The following is a 19815-nucleotide window of genomic DNA, read 5'->3' on the forward strand; positions in this document are numbered from 1 at the left end:
CACACACACACACACACACACACACACACACACACACACACACACACCCCATCTAGGACTGGGGTTGATATTGTCTGAAATTCTCCCATTCACCAGTAATTTCTTTGTGCTGAGAATGTCACTTTCTTTGGCTGTCTTTCTAAATGTAAATACTCATGGGCACAGTTTCTCCTTAAGTCAAATGAATTTATGAAATCTGGGGAGACTCTGAAGCTGGCTGGTAAGGATGATTAGAGCCTTGGGGTGGAAGAGAGGCAGCAGCTGAAGAAACAAGGCCAAGAAGAGTATTTCCCAGTCACACCAACGGTCTGCCCTAATCTTTTCAGAAGAATTAATTCGGGCTTCCCTGGTGGCGCAGTGGTTGAGATTCCGCCTGCCAAGGCAGGGGACACGGGTTCGTGCCCCAGTCCGGGAAGATCCCACATGCCGCGGAGCGGCTGGGCCCATGAGGCATGGCCACTGAGCCTGTGCGTCCGGAGCCTGTGCTCCTCAACGGGAGAGGCCACAGCAGTGAGAGGCCCGCGTACCGCATTAAAAAAAAAAAAAAAAAAAGAACTAACTCAGGAAATGTTTAAGGCTGCCAACACTAGGCCTACAACTTTCTCCTTCAAGAAGCAGCAAGGTATGCCTAGACCATTCAATGGGGAAAGGACAGTCTTTTCAATAAAAGGTCTTAGGAAAACTGGTTAGCCACATGCAAAAGAATGAAGTTGGCCCATGAACTTACCCATATACGAAATTTAACTCAAAATGGATCAAAGACCAAAACATAAGAGCCAAAACTATAAAAGTGTTTAGAAGAAAACACAGAGGGAAAGCTTCATGGCATTAGACATGATTTCTTGGCTATGACATGAAAAGCGCAGGCAGCCAAAGAAAAATTAGATAAATTGAACTTCATCAACATTTAAAACTTTTGTCCATCAAAGGACATTATCAGCAGAGTGAAAAGGCAGCCCATGGAATGCAAGAAAATATTTGCACATCATATACCTGGTAAGGCATTGATATCCAGAATACATAAGGAATTCCTACAACTCAAAAACAAATAAACAAGCAACTTGATTTTAAAGTGGGCAAACGACTTGAATACACATTTCTCCAAAGAAGATACACAGATGGCCAGTAAAGCACATGGAAAGATGCTCAAGGTCACTAATCATTAGGGAAATGCAAATCAAAATCACAGTGATACTACCAAATGTAAAATAGCTAGCTAGTGGGAAGCAGCCGCATAGCACAGGGAGATCAGCTCGGTGCTTTGTGACCACCTAGAGGGAGGGGATGTGGGGATACATGTATACATATAGCTGATTCACTTTGTTAGACAGCAGAAGCTAACACAACATTGTAAAGCAATTATACTCCAATAAAGATGTTAAAAAAAAATCACGGTGATATACCACTTCACCCCCATCAGAATGGCTATTAAAGAACAGAAAATAATAAGTGTTGGTAAGGATGTTGAGAAATTGGAACACTTGTACATGCTGGAGGGAATGTAAAATGGTCTGGCCACTGTGGAAAACAATATAAGTTCCTCAAAATTAAATATAGAATTACCATACGATCCACCAATTCCATTTCTGGGTATATACTCAAAAGAATTGAAATCGGGGACTCAAATTTTTGTACAGCCATGTACAAACAGCATTATTCACAACAACCGAAAGGCAGAAGCAGCCTAAGTGTCCCTTGATGGATAAATGGATAAACAAAATATGGTATGTACAGTTGACCCTTGAACAACACAGGTTTGAACTGTGTGGGTCCACTTGTACACACATTTTTTTCAATAGCAAATACTACAGTATCACACAATCCATGTTGGGTGGATCCACGGACACAAAACTGAGGGTCCTGAGGAGCCGTGGATACTGAAGGCCGTGACTGTAAGTTATACGCAGACTGTTGACTTTAGGGGTTGGGGCCCCTCACACCCGTGTTGTTCAAGGGTCAACTGTACATATAACAGAATATTATTCAGCCTTAAAAAGGAAGGACATTTTGACACCTGCTACAACATGGATGAACCTTGAAGACATTGTGCTGAGTGAAATAAGCCGGTTACAAAAGGACAAATACTGTGGTACTTGGAATATGAGGTACTTGGAATAGTCAAATTCATCGAGACAGAATAAAGGTAGAATGGGGGTTGCCAGGAGCTGATGGGGAGGGGAAATTGAAGAGTTGTTCAGTGGGGACACAGTTTCAGCTTGGGAAGATGAAAAGAGTTCTGGAGCTGGATGGTGGTGATGGTCACACAAACCATGTGGATGTACTTAACACAACTGAATGGTACGCTTAAAAAGGGTTAAAATGGTTATGCTTATGTTATCACAATTAAAGGGAAAAAAAAAGCAACAGGGCAATGAGGAAGGGGACTACGCCCCAGGTCAGGAGCTGTGGGTTCCAGCCTCACCTCCTTGTAAGCAAGCTTGGTTCCCCCAGGTGTGCAATACCCAGTTGGATTCACTTCTTCCTAAAGTCTCACCTGGGTCTCCAGTTCTACTCAGTGCTCTACATCTATTTCTTGGGTCCTTGTGGGTTGAGCAGTGAACAAAACAAACCACCTGCAAACCAAGTCCCTGTCCTCTGGAGTTTACGCTCTAACAGGGCAGACAAGCCTTAAGTACATAAAACACATATGTGTGTGACAGATGAGGGAACATCAGCACAGGGTAAGGGGAGAGTGACAGGAGTCCTGCTTTAGATAAAGTGGCCAGGGACGTCCTCTCCATAGAGGTGACACCTGAGCAGAGACTTCAAGTGAAGGGAGAGAGGGCGCCATGAGGACATCTGTGGACAGGCTCTCAGGTAGGAGGTATTTCAATGACAGTGAAGCGGACGTAAGGTGGGTTCCCACCTGTGCGTTGGGTTTTGAAATCCAGGTTGTCACGGAAACGCCATGCAAGCATCCATTCCGCAAGGGCCCCCCTTCCCACCCTCATCCCAGAGGGGCTGACCTGACAGTGCAGATGTAGGTGCCAGAGTCCTCCCGCGAGGCTGGCACAATCCACAGGCCGCCGTCCTGGACCCACACCCGCAGCTCTTCCTCCCCTGGGACCATCGTGGTGGAGTTGTTTCGACGCCATGTCACACTGACGTGGGTGGTAGCAGAGTCCCAGTATGGCACCTGGGGGCACCTCATGGCCACAGGCTCCCCTTCTACCTTGAGCCTGGTTTTGGGATGCCTGCCATGAAACTGGCAGCTTCCTGCAGCCACTGAATGACAAAGAACCCAGTCAGGCTTTGGGTCCATCCGAGGAACCACATGCCCCGGACAATGTGGGGGCCCCATGAACCCCTCCTCTCACAGAGATCTCAAAACCCCCAAAAACAAGGTTAGGGCTACTATCAAGTCCCATCGACATTTTGTGGGAAAAGTTAAGTCAGGTTCACATGATGACAAAAAAAAGTTTGGCCTTATTTTTGACTTGCTGACGTCTTATCATTCAAAGTCGATCTTGACTGAGTTCAGCTTAGCTGCAGCAGGTCGTACGGTTAAAATCCAAAGGCACCTTTTGTCAAGGGCAAAAGCAGGGTCTCTTCGGTTTGCTCCTTTGGCAGGAATGACTGATGCCCAGGGCAAGCTCGTGTACCAGAGGAGACGGGCAAGAGGAAGACTCTGTCACCTACCAACACCTTGCTTTTTGAGGACAACAGAACCTCCCTAGAGAAGCAACTCCTTTCCCCAGAGAAGCTGCAGGCACGTCCCCTCCAGCTGAGTCACTTCTTACCCATGTGTTCCTCAGGCCGGATGGTGAAGACAGAGACACACAGCATCCACATGGACCAGGTGAACATCACTCCCGGGAACTTCTGGAGGACACAGGAAGTGGAGACCGCAGGCCCAGCACCCCACAGCCTAGAGGAGGACACAGAGGAGGGGTCACCAAGAACCACTGACGCCCAAACAGAGAACCCCTTGAGGATGGTCCCTGGGATGGGTTCTGGAGGTTTCCCCTGGTGACCAAAACCCTTTTGCCCAGATTTTTTAACAAGAAAACTCAAATTTTTGAATTTATTCCTCTACAGCAACTTTCACTGGAATAGGGGTCTGTCTCTTACATGTTTCTCTCTCCTGAAGCGTGCCTTAGCACTTCCTACCCCTTGGCCTGATAGGCTCTTTCGTCACCTAAGGCCACTGCTAGGGTCTGGGCTCAGGCATCACCCTTGGTGAGGTCTTCCCTGACCTTCCCGTAAAGTTGCACCACCTTCTGCCCCAGTGCTCTATTTCCTTTCCTGCTCTGTTGCTGTCTATGGCGTTTATCATTAACCATGTCTCTTCTCTCCAGCATGTAAGCTCCACGTGCTCAGGACCCTACTTTATTTTATTCACCGCTGTTTCCCTAACTCCTATTCGTTGAGTGAAGGGATGAGTGAACGAATCACCAGAAGTCGAAAGTTCCCTATATTTTACTGGTCAGAGAACTCTTCCTAGAGTCTTTATGGATTAACTTATTTTACATACAATTCTGACGTGCGCTGAGGGATTCAGCAGACCCTCTGATCTAGAGCATCCCCGAGGAAAAAGCAAAATGAGGGCCAAAAAGTGAATAATTTATACAAGCTCACGAAGCGTTCCTCCCTACCAACCTCCCCAAGGCTGGAGTATCAGATGTGGTCCCTCTGCATCTCCCCGTGGTCCCTCTCACGCTTCATCGCAGTTGCCTGTTGAATCGCCAGCTGCTGTCACAACAATACTGCTAACAAGCCAGCCCCGAACAGAATGCTATACGACACCAGCCGTTTGTTGTTGCTCACAGGTCTGTGTGTCAGATGGAGCTTGGCTGACCTAGATTACGCTGGGTTAGTCTCGGCTCCAAGCTGCAGGTGGGACCCAAGTCAGCGCCATGGATGTCTCACCCTCCTTGGACCAGTGACTTCCTGGGAGATGACCTTCTCATGTGATGGCGAAACTCAAACGATGTGGGCGAAAGCACTCGAGGCCGTGCTTGCTCAGAACTAGCTCACTCTTTCTGGCCCACATTCCGTTGGTCAAAGCAAGACATGTGGCCAAAGTGCCATCTGTGGGACCAGGAAATACCCCCACCTGTAGTGGGAGGAGCTGCAAAGTTACACCAGGAGGGGAATGAAGTGGGAGCAATCAGGCCATCCAGCACACCTGTAACTTGTCTGGCTCCCACGGGTGGGGACGGCCTTGAGGACAGAGGCTGGGTCTTATTCACAGCCTTTGTGGACTACACAGTGCCCAGTTCCAGAAGTTACCAGGGAATGTGTACGACTGAAAGTCTACCAGGCACTTGGGAGTGATGAGTGAATCCAGAAAAAACATCCTTACCTGTACCTCCTCCCCATATCCTTGAAGGAGTCTGACATTTTCCCTGTTCCTGGCACAGATGCAGTTCTGAATGTCTCCTAGTAAAACCAGATGGCTCTTAACTGGCCAGGGCAGGGTTGGCAGACAGAGGAAGTAACCCTTGCACTCTAGAAACACCCCTCCCTATCAATGGGGAACCATCAGAAGGCAGGGGCTCAGAGCTGCGTCCTGGACCCCCGCCCACAAGTCTCACCTGGACCCCCAGCCCCGCTTGGGCTTCCCAACACCCCGGTCTGGACCCACAAGCCCCACCTGGGCTTCCCAACCCCCTGGCCTGGACCCCCAAGTCCCACCTGGACCCCCAGCCCCGCCTGGACCCTCAAGTCCCACCTGGGCTTCCCAACACCCCCGCCTGGACCCGCAAGCCCCGCCTGGGCTTCCCAACACCCCCACCCCCCGGATCCCCAGCCAAGGCAGTTTTCTCCGTTCTTCTCTGGGAACTTTGCACAATGGCTGCTTTGCTGCGACCTGTCCAGGAAGTGGCTTCAGAGGACTGACCCACAAGCACATAGCAGCGATCGTTTTCAACAACTGAAACCTCAGCAGCGGGCCGGACCCAGAACTGCCAGAGTGAGGGAGACGGTCGGTCTTTGCAGGCCCAGAGGGAAAAGTTCGTTTTGCAGAAGTTTGCAAGCAAAATGCTATTTTCCTGCCCTATTTTCTTTAAACGTGTCTTTAAATGATAGGCGATTTGACATTTCTGCTTGAATCTGAGGTGACCTTCTTACTGGAAGAAAGAAGTTTTAAAGGTAGCTCGTTCCAAGTATTTGAGTTACAATTCTGGCTTTATTCTTTCCTTTGTCAGATAACCCTGTTTCCCAGTACTCAGTGTAAACGCACAGAAGAATAGGAGGCGAAGCAGGGCCAGGCATAAGAAAATGACCCAAAAAATGTGTGAAGAATTGAAGAAAAGAAAAATAATGCAGTAAGGTGGAAACCGCTGATGGCCCAGCCTGAGCCAGGGGCGCCAGTGGCGGGGGAGGGGGGAGGGGGAGGGCACCTCAGCAGCATCCCCCTTGGCCCTCGCTAAGGCCCAGGTGACAGTACCTGCCTGTGACCCTGGGTATGCCTCCTGCTTAAGGGTGGCACATGGAGCCTAACTGTGTGTAGGTGTTTACTTCACCTTTTAGTTTAATTCTGAACAATTCCAACAGACTAAAAGGTTGCAGGAATAGTATAATAACACGAGTATGTGTCTTACCTCGGTTCACCAATTTTTAACATTTTGCTTTATTCTCATTTTCTCTCTCTGTTTCTTTCTTTCTGTCTGTCTGTTTCTCTCTCTCTCTCTGGGCCCCGGACCCCCTCGTTATCCCCCATCCCTGTGCTTCCCAGAAACTTAGTTCCAAATGCTTTTTACTTTGCTTCAGCTTTGAATTTAAAAAAATTTCCAAGCTTAAGTTTGATGTAAATAGTAATTTCCCCATAGGTTCAAGAAGTGGGGCTTGCGCCTCCCAACCCCCTGCCTGGATCCCAGCCCCACCTGGGCCACACACACACACACACACACACACACACACACACACACACACACATACACACACACACATTTTCCCCTGAACACCTGAAAGTTTCTTGAGAGTAAATAAGTAAGTAAACGATAGCTCCAGAGATAAATCTTCAGGCATTTAAAAGGAGTAAAAATTTGATTCTCTAGTATATTTGAGTCTCTCTCTTCATTCACCCAGAAGATGAAGCTTTTCTTTATTTCTATCTTCACCTTGTTCCCAGAAGTTTTCAGGCAACTGTCCAGCTCTGAGTCAGGCAGTACAGTCATCCAAAACACACAAACAAGGTGACAGATCTTGACTATTAAGAAAGACAAATAACTCTCCAGGCTTATACCTACTGCTGAGAGTCACATTCAGTTTGCAAAACAGATTCCTAAAAAACTGAACATGTTGTTTCAGGCATGTGGTATAAAACCTTCTGAAACCTATGGGGAAATAAATATTTACATCAAAATTAAGCTTGGATTTTTTTTTTAATTCAAAGCTGAAGCAAAATAAAAAGTATTTGGAACTAAGTCTCTGGGAAGCACAGGATGTTAGGCATTTGAGGGGTAGCGAAGATCCTCTAGCTTCAGATACAGGGAAACACATGACCAGGTTTGAGGCAGATTTTGTTGAAAAATGTACTGGCTCAAAGCAAAAGCAGAAGCCTTGAGAGAAGTCCACAAACTATTTGTTCTACAGAAAAGAGAGAAGCTAGCGCTTTCCCCCTAGAATTAAGGGAATTAGGAGCAGCACGGTGGGACTGCTTCTGGTCTGTATGGCTGTGTCATAAAGACAGCACCTGCATGTCCTTGACCCTGATGGGGCAGGGGGGTTGGGGGTGGGGTGGGAACAGAGTCGCTTACTGGAACCCATGGCACAGGAAGACCCATCTTTAGCAGAACCAGGCACTGGGCCACTTGGGCTGAATGTCTGACCAGGGAGAACCTGGTAAGGTTCAGACTTGGGTCCACCAAGGGCTACGCACTCTCTTTCTATTTTACTTTCTGCCAACAAGTATCTTTCTCTTTTCACCCTTTCCAAATCTACAAACAACAAATGCTGGAGAGGGTGTGGAGAAAAGGGAACCCTTTTGAACTGTTGGTGGGAATGTAAATTGATACAGCCACTATGGAGAACAGTATGGAGGTTCCTTAAAAAACTAAAAATAGAATTATCTTGTGACCCAGCAATCCCACTACTGGGCATATACCCTGAGAAAACCATAATTCAAAAAGAGTCATGAACCACAATGTTCACTGCAGCTCTATTTACAATAGCCAGGACATGGAAGCAACCTAAATGTCCATCAACAGATGAATGGATAAAGAAGATGTGGCACATATACACAATGGAATATTACTCAGCCATAAAAAGGAACAAAACTGAGTTATTTGTAGTGAGGTGGATGGACCTAGAGACTGTCATACAGAGTGAAGTAAGTCAGAAAGAGAAAAACAAATACCACATGCTAACACATATATATGGAATCTAAAAAAGAAAAAAAAATGTTCTGAAGAACCTAGGGGCAGGACAGGAATAAAGACGCAGATGTAGAGAATGGACTTGAGGACACGGGGAGGGGGAAGGGTAAGCTGGGACGAAGTGAGAGAGTGGCATGGACATATATACACTAGCAAATGTAAAACAGATAGCTAGTGGGAAGCAGCCGCATAGCACAGGGAGATCAGCTCGGTGCTTTGTGACCACCTAGAGGGGTGGGATAGGGAGGGTGGGAGGGAGACGCAAGAGGGAGGGGATATGGGGATATATGTACATGTATAGCTGATTCACTTTTTTATACAGCAGAAACTAACACACCACTGTAAAGCAATTATACTCAAATAAAGATTTAAAAAAAAAATCACCCTTTCCCAATGAACTTATCTACAAAACAGAAATAGAGTCACAGATGTAGAAAACAAACTTATGGTTACCAGGGGGTAAGGAGACGGGAGGGATAAATTGGGAGATTGGGATTGACATATACACACCACTATATATAAAATAGATAACTAATAAGGACCTGCTGTAGAGCACAGGGAGCTCTGCTCAGTACTCTGTAATGACCTCTCAGGGAGCAAAATCTAAAAAAGAGGGGATATATGTATATGTATAACTGATTCACTTTGCTGTACACCTGAAACTAAAACAACATTGTAAACCAACTATATCTCAATAATAATTTTTTTAAATAAAATAAAAAATAAATAAAATCACCCTTTCACTGTCAAACCTTTTGAACTTGACCAACTTCTGCCCCAGGAACCATTAACCAAGAGATTCAGCAAACCAGCCCAGCTCACGCTCCCTCTCCGTCAGATCCTCCAGTCACACCTTGCATTCCCAGTGAGCCCAAGTCATTCAGAGCACCCGGCGGGCTGGACCATCAAGCAAAGACCCTTCTGTCACCTTCCTCCTGCATCAGCCCCTCCCGCAGGCCAACCCCCAACAAGACCACTCCTCTAGCTCAGAACAGTCGCCGTCCTTCCTCAACAGGACAGACAGGGAAGCTCGATGCATGAGACCCTCGGCAGCCACGGTACGAATTCACCAAGCTTCAAACTCTCCCAGCCTGATGTTTGTGTGAAAGGGATTCATTGCTCTGAACAACTCCAGAGGGCAAAGGCCGTGGGTCTGGTAGAGTGTGTCAACCCCATTATAAACATGAAGCAACGGAAACCAACTCAGACACATTCAGTAGGTTACCCAAGGTCACAGAGCTAATGGAATCATCAAGTAGGATGTAAGCTTGAGTTTACACAGTCCACATTCTTGGTACTGGTCCTCAGCTCTGTAGGAGCATCAGTACCTGGACCTAGAGGGGACTCCAGGAGCCATTAAGTTTAGCAGCCCACCCAAACCAGCATCCTCCATAGATGGCCACGCTTGCCCCTTATAAGATGGACGCTTTTAGTCTTGGAAACCACTCATGATCAGAAACTTCTGTCATTTTAGGATGCAGCTTCTCCTCCCCCTAAGTTCCACTCACTGGCCAGATTCCCCCCTGGGGGCAGCTCAGAAGAAGTCCTTCTGCATCTTCCAAGAGTCCTGAGGGTTAGGGAGTCTACACAGGAGAGCGCTGTGGGAACAACACGGCCCTTAGAGTCTGGCAGAGCGAGTGTCACTCCTCCCTTCCTTCTGGGCTAGGTGGATGGTTCAGTGCCTCCGTGAGGCTCGGTCTGCTAGTCTGTAAAGTGGCTGCAGTGTGACGTGCATCACAGGAGGGCATCTGCTATATAAAGAGGTCAGCACAGTGCTGACGCAGAGAAAGCCCTCGACAACAGGGCACTCCCTTCAGTATCTTCCAGAAGTAGACCCAGAATCTTGGGGAGGTAAGTAATTTGCTCAGGACCACACATCTGGCAGACCTGAGTGAGAAGTCAGAGCTTCCACAGTCTGCATTCTGCCTCACTACAGCTAAAGGTCCATCGCACAGCCAGAGAATGTTCTGGTGTCCTAGTCAATAGCACAGCTAATAGCTCACCAGGTGCTGTTCTACAGAGGTGCGCAACTTCACCTAAAGGAATCAGTGAGCCCGTGTGCATACGCCCATATTATAGAAGCGTGCTTAAATTGCAAACACAGTCATAAACACACACACATTCAAGGCCTATTATGGAATGCTAATGCTTTCATTCAGACATCTTAGCACAAGAGTTTTTAAGCACACACAGAACGGGAGATTGAAGCTGGATTCCTGTCCTCACTTGACCATTAGCTATTGCTATGTGATCGTAGGCAAGCCACTGAGCCACTTACCCAACCTGGGTCACAGTTTCTTCATCTCCAAAATAAATGTTTGGGCTTCCAGAAGCTCCCAGGTCCCTCCCAGGTGTAAAATCCTAGGGTCAAGGTCAGTCTGAACTTGAGTTTAGGCTTCATTCCTGGGCACACCTTTAATTTCTAAAGCACCAAGTCAGGGGCTCAGACAGAAAACCACTGAATTGGATCAACTCACTAGCTTAAGGTCCCATAGCTAGCAACTGGCCAAACCAGGACTCAAGACTCCTGAGTTGTCCTGGGTACTGGAGTTTCAGCTCTGTGGGGCTGCTCACCGGGGAATGTTAACTAGTATCTGGACGCCCTGCGCTGGCATAGGACAGGAGACTGGTTATGAGCAGGTGCACACCCTTTGAAATGAATGTTGCTTTCAACCCTTGTAATCTGAGAGTAATAAATGTCACAGATATTGAAATTATCAGTTATCCAGAAAACATGACCATCTAAAATATAACACAGATAAAAGAAACCAGGACAAAAAAATCCTGAACGGCTGAAAGATAGTCAATAGGATCCTGGCACCAAGTCATGTCTATTTGACTCACAGAAGAGATGTGAAGCTCTCTTTCAGAACCTGTCTCTTTACTCGCATGAATGTGGCCATTGCTTCTCAGAGGGGCAGATCGTATTTTGTAAAGATGGCCACAACATCATCTCCCTATTGCTTTCTGTTTTGTGACCAGGCCACTCTGCCATCAAAAGTGGAGTCCAGGGCCTTCCCTGGTGGTGCAGTAGTTAAGAATCTGCCTTCCAATGCAGGGGACACGGGTTCAATCCCCAGTCAGGGAACTGGATCCCGCATACCGTGGGGCAACTAAGCCCGCGCGCTCTGGCGCCCACGTGCCACAGCTAGAGAGCCCACGCACTGCAAGTACTGAACCCGCGTGCCACAACTAGAGAGAAGCCCGGGCGCTGCAAGGAAGAGCCTGTGCACCGCAATGAAAGATCCCACGTGCCACAACTAAGACCTGAGGCAGCCTAAATAAATATTTTTTTAAAAAGGTGGAGTCCAACTTGTCAAGGGGTCCCTTGAATGTGGGCCAACTGTGACTTAAGTCTAACCAACAGAATGGTGCTGAGTGAACACTGAAGCTAAGTCAGAAAAGGCCATGCAGCTTCCACCTGGCTTCCTTGGGATGCTGGCTCTGGGGGACGCCAGTCACCGTGTGAATTGTCCAACTGCCCTGAGACCTGCTGGGAGGGAGGCTACATGTAGGGGGTCAGGCCGACCGTCCCAGCCCAGCCCCAGCCATATGAGTGAAGCATCTTAGGCTCCCCAGACAAGTCCACTTGGTACACCTCCTGGGGTATCCAGGTGTTCCAGCACAAAACAGTTGATGTCCGTAATGATTTCCCTGAATCATGAAGAACAGTTGAAATTTTGTACAGGGCCTTCTTTCTCGAGGATGCGACAGTGCATAACGTATGTGATGAGGCTAACATGCTAATTACCTTCCAGTGTATTTCCCTGCTCGTTGCCTCTATGGCCCCAAGAAAGGGGAAGAGCAACGGCCTCCTTGGAAAGGAGAGAAGGAAGTGGATGTGACATAGGGGATGTCTAAGTAGGGAAAACGCGTTCTGCCCCCACTTCTGGGCTGAAAACCTGAGTGTAAAGAGACAGAGGGTAGAAGAGAGGGGGAAGCTGAAAGCTGAGGGGCTTTTTCTCTGCTTTCAAATTGGGTCCCTAGAGAAATCCCACCAGGGTAAAGTAAGGAGCCATTACCAAGATGGGGGCTCTGGGGAAGGATGGAGATAATGGCATGGCCTATTTAGGTAGAGGGATGCTAGGTTTAGCTCCCTGCTGGCCTCAGTTCTTTGCTGACTGGGAGGAGATTCAGATCTCCCCTGTGCTTCCAGTGGAGAATGGGGGGCTAAACTGAGATCTGAGCTGATATGGGGCTGCCATGTTGGACAGGTGACCTAGAGGATGCAGGACATCCAGTCCCTAAGGAGCAGTGTGGCCAACTGTGGAAACATGTCTTTACCAGTTGGCAAATAACCACCCACTTAAGCCCTGAACTCTCCACCCTCTACCTTTCCAGGGGCTCCCCTGAGATCCTCATGGCCTAGCAACATAGGGTAGCACCTGTTCTGACTGGTTGGTACTCCTGCCGTGCGGGTTGGTAAATATTTGGGCTACCACCTGCACAGGTGGCCAGTCTAAGCCAGGGGAGAAGTGAGGCCATGGCCAAGGGATGCAGAGGACCATGGAGCCAGCAAGGGGCACAGTGGGGCCACATCAGCCATTGCACTGGCTCTGCCTCCCCTGAAAGACCAGACCCCGGCTTTCCCAGCCAGGAACCTCAGCAGCCGATGTAGCAGGACACTGCGTGACCAGCCAGGTCCAGGAACACCTCCATGGAAACCAGTGAAGACCCCCCCCAGGCCAGCAAGTGTGGACCAGCCGCCCTCCCCACCATGCCCTGGGGACATGGCTTCCCCAGTTCTCAGACTCCTCGCTAGAAGTAGGTGGCAAAGTCAGAAACTCTAAGAGACTGAGCATCTACCCAAAAGAGACCAAATAAATCCAAGAGAGGCAGAGCTGGACCAGCCTAGACTGGAACAACATGGACCGGCAGCTTAAATCCCCCTTTCCTCCCGGAAAGAGGCCTCAGGAGCCAAACGAGATTCTTATTAGAAAAGTTATTAAACGCACATTTTTGTGACTTCGAGTTGAAATGACTACAAATTTGCACCACGATACATATATTTTAGAAATATTTCCTCCCAAAATTAAGTTGTCAGAACAGATGAGATTTTCTTTTAATGCTTTGAAAGATCATCTTTCACTCCCTGGAAAATATGTCCACCTAGAACGTCTTGTCCTCTGAGGGTCAGAGAAGGCACAATTTTCCCCAGCCCTGGGCCCAGCATGGCCACAAGAGCAGATAAAAAACCAAGAAAGCCAACCACGATAGGAAGCCCAAGCGATTTTGAGTCATAGGGTGTGGGGAAATCCCTGGGCACAAGAAACCCCAGTCATTAGCCTGAAGACATCCCAGACTGACTGGGTTTTCCACAGACCCAGAAAGTCCCATTAAGAAACGCTTTGCTCTTCTCTGGAGCTGGGGGGGAGCACTTCCCTCTCACACGTGTTCCCTCTGGCTTCTCCCAGGATGATGCCGGGGCAGCCAGCTTCATCCCTGGTTCCAGGAGAGCATCCTGAAGCTGGCCGATCTGAAATCCTGCTTCCTCCCCAGCAACATGATATGATAGACTCAGGTTCCCAACATCTGGACCTGTGATACTTTGGGGTGCACAAAGGATTTCACTTCTCTGCACCCTTGAATTAGGCACAGCCACATGACTGGTTATCGTGGGAAGGACACGGAAAGGACATAGGTCACCTCCAGGTGTTTCATTTCCAATACCCCACCCTCCAGCCCTCTCTTCTGCCACCCTTGTTCAAGGATGGTGCCTCTGTTGATGGATGGTGGCCACCCTGATAGGAGACTGAGGTTTACTTCCATCCATGAAGCCACTCCCTTGTTCCTGAACGTCTGTTTTTCCTTCTGTTAAACAGGAGAAACACAGATTTTCCACACCAGCACTTGTGTCAAAATAATCTGAGGCAGACAGGTAGTCTACAAAATTCTCTTTTGAAAATGGCCTCAGGTAGCTGTGAGGGGCCGTCACGGTCTGACACAGCTGCCCCGAGACAGTGACGTGACGTGAGCAAGGTGATGGATCAAGCTACTGAGATGTTGTAGGTTATCGTTGCAGTGTAACCCGGAGGGTATATGCACAGCAATCAAAGAGAAGAATAAGGACACTGTGTTCGTTTTCTACTGCCCTGGAGCAAAGGACCACAAACTCAGTGACTTGAAACCAAGCCCCGTTATTAGCTCACATCACTGTGGGCCCAAGGTCGGCCTCTGCTTGGATGGACTCTGCTCCGGGTCCCACGGGTGGACATCAAAGCTTGGGGTCCTGTCCCACGTCCCTGGGGCTATGGTAGAATTCATCTCTTAGGGGTTATACAACTGAGGTGCCCACTTTCTTGCTGGCTGTCAGCCAAGGCCACTGTCAGCAACTAGAGGCCACCACTGTTTCCTGCCCCGGGGCCCCCTCCATGAAACGGGACAGTTTGTTTCCTCAGGGCCAATGGACCACCTACTTCACATCTCTCTGACCTCCTGACTCTGACCCCTGGACCCTCTTTTAAAGAGCCCAGCTGGCTGTGCCGGGAACACCCAGGATGGTCTTCCTTTTGATTAACTTCACATCAACTGACCGGGGACCTAAAATACATCTGCAAACTTCCCTCGCCTTTGCTGTATAAGGTAACCTAATCATGGGAATGCCATCCCATCCTGTTTATATTACCCACCCTCATTCAAGGGGAGGGAGCTGCACAAGGCATGCTCAGTGGGGGGCACCTTAGAATTCTGCCAACCACAGACAGTTAAGAAAACATGCTGATAAATACTAGCTCTAGAAAATTTAGGACACATCCAAAGCCATACATTGACTTCCTTGCTCCCCAATAAGAAAACCTCGTCTCGAATATTCGAAAGCCTTCCTACTCAAAGTGTGGTCCCTGGACCAGAACCATGGACATCACTTGTGAGAAATGCAAAATCTCAGGCCCCACCCCAGAACTAGGGAATGAGAACCATCTGCTTTTTAACAAGACCCCCAGGTGATTTGAGAAGCATTGATCGTAAGGACTGGCTCATTCTTAAATAAAGTAGGCAGATACCCACGGGGACTAAAAGCGGGGGCGCTATTAAATCCCTGTACCCAGATCACCCCAGCCCTCTCAGGGTGGTTCCTGAAATTTTGAGGTCAGAACCTCATAATCTGATGATGGTGGTGATGGTGGTGATGGTGGTGATGGTGAGGATGGTGGTGGTGATGGTGAGGATGGTGGTGGTGATGGTGAGGATAACTAACACTTATTGAACATCCACCATGTGCCAGGCACTGGGCAAAGTCTTGACATGTATGATTTCTTTTACTTTTCCCAATACTTTACAAACTAGATATTATTATTTTTGTTTTAGAGATAAAGACACTGAGGCTCACAGAAGTTAAATAACTCCTCCAAGGAAATACAAATAGAAGTGATGGGGCCAGGGCTTGGCCCTCATCCCTTTCACTTAGGGGTGATGGGATCAGATTGTCACAAATAGTCAAAGCTAATCTGGGAATCACAAACTGGGGGTCACAGCCCTGTTCAACTTGTGGATATGCATTTTTTCAGCTTGGGTGGTGGTGTTATTTTTCACTGAATGTCTTTTCCGAGGGACAAACTCATTCCAGTGGGTCATAGGCCCTGTCACTCACAGCCTCACGGATTTGACTTACTGCCTGGCCCCTGAATACTCTCAGGTTAGCAATCCCCAATTAAGTCCAAGCATGCTTAAATTTCCTCTTGACATTTCATGAAAAATTTGAGGGTTTCCCTGGTGGCACAGTGGTTGAGAGTCCGCCTGCCGATGCAGGGGACACGGGCTCGTGCCCCGGTCCGGGAAGATACCACATGCCGCGGAGCGGCTGGGCCCGTGAGCCACAACTACTGAGCCTGTGCGTCTGGAGCCTGTGCTCCGAAACAAAAGAGGCCATGATAGTGAGAGGCCCGCGCCCCGCAACTAGAGAAAGCCCTCGCACAGAAACGAAGACCCAACACAGCCAAAAATAAATATAAAAAATAAATAAATAAAATTTGAGTGGAATACTTCCCAGAAATTCTTTAAAATAGCAAAGAACCCCTGCTCTCTAATCCATCCATTTCATCAGATGAATGAAACTAACGTCCAGAAACAAACTTCTATGTCCAAGTCACATAGCAAGATGATATCCTGGTTTTAAACTGGCCTCCTTTGGCCCACAATCAAGTGCCACAACAACTTACCTCGTGTGTTCAGGGAATTATTTGTGCTCAAAATGCAACAGAGGTTCTTAACTAACGTACGCTCCAGAAACGCTCAGATGGAGTTTCATACAGATTCTCATGCTACTGGTTAAGTCAAATGCCCATTTATCTAATGAGAATCATCAGATACATGACAGGTTTAGAACACAGGCTCTGCAGGGAGAAAGAAGTCCCTAAGTAGTTTATATAAGTGGAACGGGGAGGAGTATAAGAGTAGAATAGAGCAGTGGATCCCAGCCTTAGCTGCACATCAGAATTGCCTAGGAAGCTTTCAAAACTCCTGCTGCCTGGGCCCCACACCCCCAAGTTCCTGACGTAATTGGTCCCAGGTACGGAGATTTGTTTTAAAGCTTTCCAGGTGATTTTAATGCTCAACCAGGTTAAGAACACTGGAGCAGGGACTCTAAGTTTCTGGAAGACCAACATCACCCCCATCACTATTTTTCCTGTGACCCCACCGGGTCTGGCTTATCTGCTGATCACAGACGCTTCCACGTCCCTTTCATCTTTTTGCTGCCTTCTCCCTTCCTTCTTTAAGCAGCAGTCCTTCATGGGTAGAGAACAAAATTGGTGGGAAGCTGAGGTCTAGTTTCAGACTCTGAGGTACTCACTTATTCCTGCTGATTTGCTTCTGGACATGAAACCTCCTCTCATCTCCTAAGGGAGTGTTTCTCCCAGACCAGTAGCCTCAGCATCACCTGGGAACTCATTCGAAGGGCAAGTCTTCAGCCCCTCTTGCCCTACATCTACTGAATCCAAAATTCCGAGTGGGGTCAGCAATCCATTTTAATAAATCCTTCAGGTGATGCTGAAGCAGGCTGAAGTCTGAGACCCACTGATTGGAGACAGTCATGATCAAGTGTCCCCATATAGAGAGCAGGTGATGGTGACATAAAAAGACCACCCGAAACTATACACTTGCATTGCTTCAGCTGTGTTGTCACTAGACTGCTATCCTAGGGTCTGTGTGTCCTGATCACTCAGGTGTCGATTGTCAAACAATTGGGCTTTGAGGGTGCGGTAGGAGTGGGGATATTGAGGGGAAGGGCTGTGGCAGGTGTGGAAAGGTGGGGCGGCGTCCCGGGCCAGCTGGCAACAAATGGTGCGGGGACCATCCTCACAGCCCCACGACCCCGGCCAAGCTCCCTTTCTTGCCTGTTACGATAACCAAACAGGCTAGAAAGTGGAACATACAATTAAAATATGGGCAAACTGTAATGAGGTTTGAGGGGAAGTGCCCCTTCTACCGTGCATGTAGGAGGAGTCCCCCTTTTTGAGCTGGTGAAGAGGGACCCCCACTCTCTTGGGGAGGGGGAGCTCAGGGAAGGGTGAGCGGGGTGGGGGTAGAGGTGCAGGATGGGCTGCCGGGAGGGATGCCCCAGCATCCCACCGCTGACATTGAGCTGCCGGAGGGACTCAGAAGGTCAAGTCACTCAACTGCCTCAGTTTACAGGAGAGGAAATTCAGAAGGATGACAAGCCCCGAATAGCATCACACGGCATTAGGGCAGAATGGGACCAGGGGCTCCCGAGGGAGCTGGGCGCCAGGAAGAGGCAAGGCATCCAAAGGGGAGTGGGAATCGAGAGGGAGGGCATCTAATATAGAGAGCAAGCTTTTTTTTTCTCGGTCGTGCCGTGCGGCATGTGGGATCTTAGTTCCCTGACCAGGGATCGAACCCACACCCCCTGCGTTGGAAGTGCAGAGTCTTAACCGCTGGACCATTTAGGTAGCAACCCCGTGAGCCCAGCATTGTGCTAAAGCTCCGTGTGATCCGGATTCATACGCCCTTCCCTCCACCTGTGAGCCTCACCACCAGCATCACGGTTTACAGATGGGGAGACCGGGGCGCCGGGAGGGTGAAAATAAACTGCGTGGGTTACTTAATTATAATCGAGGGTAAAAATGATTTTTTTAAAGAATCGCACCCAGTTTTATTATTACTTCACAGGAATGAAGGAAGGGATAAAGATAAGCTTAACACTTCCTGGCTGTTGACTACTGGTGGACCATCTCTATTCAGTGATACTTTTTCACTGGAGAACAGGATTTTTAAAAGACAGTTACTATAAGAACAGGTGCGTGACGTCACACAGCCAGTAACAGGCACAGCTGGACTGGAACCCGGACGCTTTAGCCTCTGTGACTCACACTTAGCCACACTCTACCTGCTACTCCTCCAAGACGGAAGTGAGGGTTGGTCATCAGCCAACACGGAGAGCTCAGGCACTGGAAAAGTTTCTCATACTTTAGAAAGCATCCCACGATCCTTCCAAAGAGGAAAGCTTCTAAACTCAGTGTAAGTCTCAGAGGCACAGCCTCCCCTGAGCTGGACACAAACCCTCTCAGCAACTCCTTTCCTCTTACTGATTCCACAGCACTTTTGCCGGTCACTTCCAATCAGAGAAGGTCCCTAGAAATCCTCCAATCCAGCCCCTTTTTTGACAGATAGAGAAACTGAAGCCCCAAAAGGTCAAGGTCACTTTCACACAGGTGAAGAAGGTCACAGAGATGAGGAAAGTCACATGGAGGAGGCACCGGGGATCTGGAGACATCAGGAAAGCCTCCTGAGGTGCCCTCCAGAAGTGATGGAGCCCAGGTGTCCTGACTCCCAGGTCAATCGCCCTCCCTGCCCTTGCCCCCTCTTACCTGCAGCTCTGCATCGTTTGCCTGGTGCTGTCTCCTGGGATGGCTGCCAGGCCTTTCACCTTCAGTGGGAGCTCAGCGGTCTGGCAGGAATTTATACGTCCAGGGATTTCCCAATCGGGCTTGTGTCACTCCTCCAACCGGGTGGCTGTGAACACACCTTTTCCCTCCTCACTGGGAGCGCCGTCTCAGCTGTAGCACTGGGTGTGTGATCACTCAGATGGGGAAGTGACCAAAGAAACTCTGTGTAAGTTTCCCTATTTTTTGTGACTCGCTAAAAGTTATATACTTCCAGCTGTGAGGTGGTTTTAAAGTGATGTGTATTTTGCCCAACCACGGCCCCATTAAAGAGAAAAGGAGGACTCTGGGGCTTTAACCAGCGAGGTATGTGCCGTTTCCCCCCACCCCATGAAGTCCTTCTAGGGTTAGGAGACCCCCACTGCCAGTCTTACGTGATGTTTAGTTGTTAGCAAAGGAAGGGGGTGATTCTCTTAAGTATTTATTATAGTGTGTGGGATTTGGCTAACTGAATAGTTTAGAGATGGAAATTCATGTCTGTACAAAACCAGTGTCTCCTAACCACCCAGCAGCCCCAAAGGTGATACTGAATGTGCCTCTCCCCCTCAGGGAGCTCCCCGTGGAGCTAGAGAGGACGGAGCCCCAGGGGGTGAGCC

General features: G+C 48.6%; 1 protein-coding gene across 1 annotated transcript in view; it reads right to left on the reverse strand.

Annotated features, from left to right (window-relative positions):
* Positions 1-19336, reverse strand: part of IL1R2 (interleukin 1 receptor type 2) — a 35078-nt gene extending 15742 nt beyond the window's left edge. Inside the window, exons 1-3 of the mRNA XM_029232321.1 lie at positions 19145-19336; positions 3741-3868; positions 2967-3225 (exon numbers count right to left, since the gene is read on the reverse strand). Coding sequence (XP_029088154.1) covers positions 2967-3225; positions 3741-3868; positions 19145-19158 — 401 coding nt within the window. The 5' untranslated portion in view covers positions 19159-19336. The remainder of the gene's footprint in view (positions 1-2966; positions 3226-3740; positions 3869-19144) is intronic.
* Between the last annotated feature and the right edge of the window lie 479 nt (positions 19337-19815).

Source organism: Monodon monoceros, unplaced genomic scaffold (genome assembly GCF_005190385.1).
Source record: "Monodon monoceros isolate NGI ecotype Baffin Bay Population unplaced genomic scaffold, NGI_Narwhal_1 Super_Scaffold_19, whole genome shotgun sequence".
Taxonomy (NCBI): domain Eukaryota; kingdom Metazoa; phylum Chordata; class Mammalia; order Artiodactyla; family Monodontidae; genus Monodon; species Monodon monoceros.